The sequence below is a fragment of the Nematolebias whitei genome, chromosome 2, assembly GCF_014905685.2.
Source record: "Nematolebias whitei isolate Nwh7 chromosome 2, NemWhi1, whole genome shotgun sequence".
NCBI lineage: Eukaryota > Metazoa > Chordata > Actinopteri > Cyprinodontiformes > Rivulidae > Nematolebias > Nematolebias whitei.
Window position 1 is genome coordinate 48,823,766 of NC_056499.1, and position 6,217 is coordinate 48,829,982.

Genomic DNA, 6,217 nt, shown 5'->3' on the forward strand with positions numbered 1-6,217 from the left:
ACATGCCCCCCCCCCCCACACACACACACACACAACAGGCACTGACATAGCACTAAGCTAGCAGTGTGAAATACAGGCTCTCTAGCTAAAAAAAACTAAAGGCGACTCTTCCCTCATGCTGAACATCCCACCCCCCACCCCCGGGCAACAAAAATCATGAATGAGATGAGCACCCCGCCATGGCAAGTTAACTAGGGGAAACACTGAACCTGGATCAAGAGACTGGACCAAGAGCCTGGATCAAGAGCCTGGTTCAAGAATCTGGAACAAGACCCGGGATCAAGAGCCTGGAACAAGAGCCTGGTTCAAGAATCTGAATCAAGAGCCTAGTTCAAGAATCTGGATCAAGAGCCTGGTTCAAGAATCTGGATCAAGACCCTGGATCAAGAGCCTGGAACAAGAGCCTGGATCAAGAATCTGGATCAAGAGCCTGGTTCAAGAATCTGGATCAAGAGCCTGGTTCAAGAATCTGGTTCAAGAGCCTGGTTCAAGAATCTGGATCAAGAGCCAGGATCTGGACTTTGGGCTCTTCATTTGAGCAGAGACCAACATGAATTATGTTCTGGCATTTCTGCCGCTCCTCTCAGGGTGATGGGGTTGCTATGGTGTGTAACCATGGTTATGGTGTTTCCATGGCTTCAGGAAAGGAAATGGGGGGTGGGCAGAGCTGGTGATGAGACACAAACACATGGCGATTCTGGTTTGTCTCGTGTTATTTTTTCTTAAAGTTTTTGGTTAACAGAGAGAAGCTGTCCACAGGAGTTCAAAGACTCAGAGCTGGACCTGGATCAGGTCCTAGTGCAGATTTTAAAACACACAGCTGCATTGTTTCAAACAACCTGACAAACATGAGCCCCCCCCCCTCCCCCCCATGCATCACAGAAAGTTGGAGCAAAGCAGGTGTAAGCTGTGCATCCATCACAGGTAATAAATCTTAGTTTGGGGGGGGGGGGGGGTACACAGCGGCCCTGTCCAGGCGGTCTGCATGCATATTCAGATTTGTACACGTTTACACTGCAGTGTGTGTTTCCTGTCTGGAAACGTGACGTTCTGCCCATTCAGAGTCTGTCACTACGGAACGAATCCTCCACTGACGGGTCGGGCAGCACCATGTCGGGATCACTGAGCATGCTCAGTCCATCCAGGCTGAGCGGCTCGATGCGCAGCTCGTCCTCCAGCGGGAAGCCTCCCTCCGAGTCAAAACACTCGGGCACGGTGGAGAGGGCGTTGCTGATGTCCTTCGACAGATTGGGGTTGGAGTCATCTGAGACACAAACAACAGATGGTGGTGGGTGAAGGTTCCTCCAGAGCAGACAAACACTTCCTAACATCGCTGCACTCATCTTTAGTCATGACCTCTTTCCTCCTTTTTCTTTGACTCTATCAGACTTTCTCCTCAGTTTGAGCGTTGAGCTTGACATTAGTCCTGATCAGACCAACATACCAGCACCTAAAGGCGTTTTAAAGCCCGAGCCTGAGGCGATGCAGCTTCATCTTCCTCCTGTGGAAACTCACTCCTGCTTCTGAATAAAAAAAGCTGTGCTCTTTATAGATTAGAAAACAGCTAAACTTCGTTGTACTTCCAGAATGTGCTCTATAAATAAATCTGACTTGACTTGACTTGACCTAGACGTCTTCTAAATCCCATTGAAAACAGTTGTAACTCGTTTTCTCATCCTGATTTAGGAGTATACCCCGGAGTAATAAGGAGTAAGACCTGGAACTTTTCATCTGAAGTAAATCCAGTGAACAAGACAGTAAACAGTTTGTGTAACGGCCTGAAATACAGAGCACAGAAACTGAATCCAAAGACAAAGACACATTGATAGAGCTTTATTTCTCTACCTGCCTCGACACAAGATCAGAAACAACATTTGAACCCTTTTGTTAATGAAAACAAACGAAGTTCACTGAAATAATGTGAAACTGACAAAATATTAAAACAAATAACTAAATCAACGACTGAAAATGAGTTGATGCTTTTTAATTTTGGTTCAACATTATAAAAAAACCTAACTAATGAAACTTAATATGTTCGTGCACAACCTTTTGGGGCGATCACTGTAATCAAGAGGTTCTCAAAGTTTTTGGGTTCAGGGACCCCCTCATAAATAATTTTCTTTAATTTGTCTCTTTAATGCAATGGAAATATTTGTATAACATAAATACTCAAGACCTGTTCTTTAATAGTGTTCATACAATTTTTTTAAACTTTTAATCATGGGGTATTTTTTTTCCTTTCAAGACACTTAATTAACAACATTTTTAATTTCAACTTCCAAAAATTAGTTTTGAGAAAATTAACAGAATCAAAAATCACTTGAAAACTTTATCTATTCATATAATGAACATAATAAATGTACTGACACTTTAAATTATCACAGAAAACTCTTTACATAAAACTGAACAGAATCATAACAGCAGTAATCAGACCAAGAAACAGGTCTGGGGGGGGGGGGGGGGTCCTCTCCCAGAAAATTCTGAATAAAGTAGATGTGATTTCCTGCATTTTGGTATATTTTAACAGGTCGTTAAACATCTATGTGCTTGTAAAAAAAACATATATATTTTTTTGTTTTACTTTTTTTGCAGACCCCCAAGCACCGGCTCGCGGACCTCCAGGGGTCCAGGGATCCCAGTTTAAGAACCACTGCTGTAAACAAACCAGATGCAGAAGATCAAATCCAGTACAGAACCGAGCGTCCTCCATGTTCCTCTGCAGGTCCAGGTTCTGTGTTTTGTTTCATGTTTAGGTCTGTGAACACAGAGCTGAAGGGACTTGTTGTCAAAAAGCTCCAGTTTTGTCTCATCTCTTTCGAGGTTTTTCTCCCAGAAGCTTTGGGGCTTCTCAAGTTACATTTTGACAAATTCCAGTCTATGTTTCTTATGATTTGTTGTCCTCCTCTGCCATTTTCCATTAAGTCCACTTTGGCTCGAACAAGGGCCGATCTGATACTGATGAACCTGGACCTTAGGGTTAACCCCTGTTTTATGTGGAAGTTGTCCCGGTCTCTGTGGTTACCATCAGTTTTATCCATATCTTCAATCTGTGATCACTTGTCCTCTTGTGGACATGTCCAGGGGTTTGTCTTCAGCCCTGTGGACCATAAACTTCCGAATAATCTGTGCAGCTGCAGTCAGAGGAACATCCAGCAGCTTGGAGATGGTCTTATAGTCTTTACCTTTAACTTGCTGCTCATTTGTCTCTCTAAGCTTCTGAGACAACTCTGTCCTCAGCTTCCTGTGGTCCCTGTTCAGTGTGTTACACACCATGACACCAAACAGCCCTGTGACTACCTGTCACCCTTTAAACAGACAGACTGAGTAACTACAGACTGAAGACACCTGAGAGGCTGATTACAGGACAGACATTAGTTTAACACGTCCCTGTAGACAAATTAGTAGAGCGCATCCGATCTATTGATAATGTCAATATTTTAAGTTGATATAGGCATTTGGGGACATATTGGTATCATTGACAACTGTCCCATTACGCGCCAATATAAACATTGGGAACAAGCCGTGTCCTTATTTGCAAAAGGCATAATTGTACAATGTATCCAGCAGAGTGTACATGAAGACTACTTTCAAGTCATGGCCGTTCACTTAAGTTTTACTTTCAGCACAGCTGAAGCAGTGAGAAATACTTTGTAGAGTTTTTACTGAATAGAGCATTGTAAGTTTATTTTAACTGGTCTGTAAAATAAAATATCAACAAAAATAAATTCTCTTCAATTCTTTAACTTGCTTGTCATTAGCCATGTGCCTCTCAAGTTAGCAAGGTAAAGTTTAGATTACCTAGAATGGGTTATTTCTTTGTAAAACTTTATCCAGAACTAGAAAGTTCCTGGAGAAACTTTGACGGGGACTGCCAGGCTGCTGCCGATTTAAATGATTGGTTTGATAGTAAAAGGTGATTGGGTTCGCTCTCAGCTACCATTATACCAAATTTCAGCTGCATAGTTCTAAAAATGGCCGAGTTATGTAATTTTTTCTCTTTGAGCTAAGGCTAAGGCTCTCTTGGACTTTTGATTTTCAGTCAGAGACTGTTAGGGATCATTCTCAGCTACCAATTCGCCAAATTTCAGCTGAATAGCTCTAAAAATGCAGAGTTATGGTATTTCTTTCTTTTTTTTAGCTAAGGCAGCCATCTTGGTTTTTGATTGTCATTAGGAATGCATTACAACTCGCTCTTAGCTACAACCATACTTAATTTCAATTCAATATCTCAAAGAACGACCGAATTATAGTCAATTTTGTGTTTCCTGAGGTAGCTATGGCAGCCATCTTGAATCAAAATGGCTCCAAACGTTAAATCAGCTCTAGAGATAAGTCTGATGATTACTTTCTGCGAGTTTCAAACAAATCCAACAATGAGTTTCTGTTTTGTAACTCAATAACTCAAAGAATGACTGAGTTAGTCAATTTTATGTATGCTGAGGTAGCTATGGCAGCCATCTTGAATCAAAGTGGCAGGTTAATTTTCTAAAGCATTGCCTTGTGTCTAATTAGATACATTAGGCTAATTAGCTACCTAAGGACTATCAGACTAATTAACTACATTACGGTACCTGCATTGCCTTGTTTCGCAAGGCAATGCACTGCCTTGCATGATGAACCAAATTGGCTCTTGACAGTACTCAGTTGCTTTGAAAAGTTTTCTTCCATTCATTTCCTATGGGAAATTTGGCATCTTTGTTAGCAATATACGTCGCCATGGTAACTCCAATTGCCAATAAAAGTAATAGCACACATCTTGGAGCCGAGCCGGTCGTTTTTATACAACTTTTGTGGGGGTCCACGTTGCAGGTCGGGCTGCATTAACGGAGACGCAACAAAAATAAATAAAGAAACCCTGATTGGGTGTAGAATAATAGGTGGCTTCCATGCATTTGCATGGAGGCTCTCCTATGCATTGCAATGGCAGCCCCCAATAAATCTAACATAGCAGTAAAATAGATCAGTGTTAGTAACATTATCCAAAAAAGTTCAATCTGGTCCTCTGGACATTGAATGTCCAGAGGACCAGATTGAACTTTTTTGGATTTTTCTACCTGGATTATTGAGCATGCATCAGGATATTAGTAACATTATCTTTGTTGTCCTCAATAAAATGCGTTGTTTGTCTGAAATTTTTATTTTTCTGCAAAGAAAGAAAATGTCCGCTGCTGCAGTCAATCAGACCTTCACCATACATGACTGACTGTTTAAAGAATGAACAGGAAGGGCGTTTGTTTAATTTATATTTTTGTAACACACTTGATAACTTTATGGTGAATAGTGGAGGACAGAAAAGTTAGGACTGTTTTAAGACTAAGGCGGTTATCGGCATTGACCTTCACCTTCCAATATCGGTATCAACGATACCCAAAAATTTCGTATGGGTAGGGCTCTACAAATTCATTCAAATCTTTTCTAGGAGTACCATTCTTTTTGTCAGGATCAGTTTCATTAGTTTTTTTTTAAATGATTTTGTTGAACCAAAATTCAAAAGCAATGACTGATTTTCATGATTTTTTGTTGAATTTATTGCCAAAGTAGAAAACTGAAGTGGATTTAGAAACAAACGCACTCCTTCACATCAATCTTTTCTCAAGTAAAACTGGTCTGCAATAGAGAGCAGAAAATGCCCTGGGCCACAAGACTCACCTGTGAGGATGATGTTGGGCAGCCCCCCACTGCAGTTTGAGTACAGCATGTTGGACCTCATGTGCATCAGGTCCTGCAGGCTGCCATGGCTGCCGCCCAGCCCCGACAGAACCGCCTGGGAGTGGTAGAGTGAGGAGGAAGAGGCGGAGGATGAAGGATCGTAGCAGGACCCCCCTGCTGAGGAGCTCATTGCATTTTCCAACAGACTGAATTGGTCCAACTGGGTCGCAGATGGAGAGGAGTCCAATGGGAGAGAAAACACAAAGTGAGTTAAAATGACGCCTCTGTCATCATGGAGGTCCAACTTGGAGATGAATTTTACAATATTTTACTCAGAACAATGCAGGGGCTAACAAAAGCTAATAAAAACTAAACATGCAGCTTTAGACTTATAGTAGTCTCTCATTTATCACGGGCGATCCGTACCCTGAAGACCCGCAATAAGTGAAAAAAACGCTAAGTAGGAATAGTAGTACAAGTAGTAAGTAGTAGTTTATTTTAGTATTTATATGTATACATATACATATTAAGGCATTTTAAACCCTTCCCACACTCTTGCAATATTCTA

The 6,217-nt window shown here is 41.4% G+C and overlaps 1 protein-coding gene across 1 annotated transcript in view; it reads right to left on the reverse strand.

The window, feature by feature from the left end:
• Positions 1-1,058: 1,058 nt before the first annotated feature.
• Positions 1,059-6,217, reverse strand: part of crtc3 (CREB regulated transcription coactivator 3) — an 86,498-nt gene continuing 81,339 nt past the window's right edge. The window contains exons 12-13 of the mRNA XM_037694688.1: positions 5,650-5,869; positions 1,059-1,264 (exon numbers count right to left, since the gene is read on the reverse strand). Of these exons, the coding sequence (XP_037550616.1) occupies positions 1,059-1,264; positions 5,650-5,869 (426 nt within the window). The remainder of the gene's footprint in view (positions 1,265-5,649; positions 5,870-6,217) is intronic.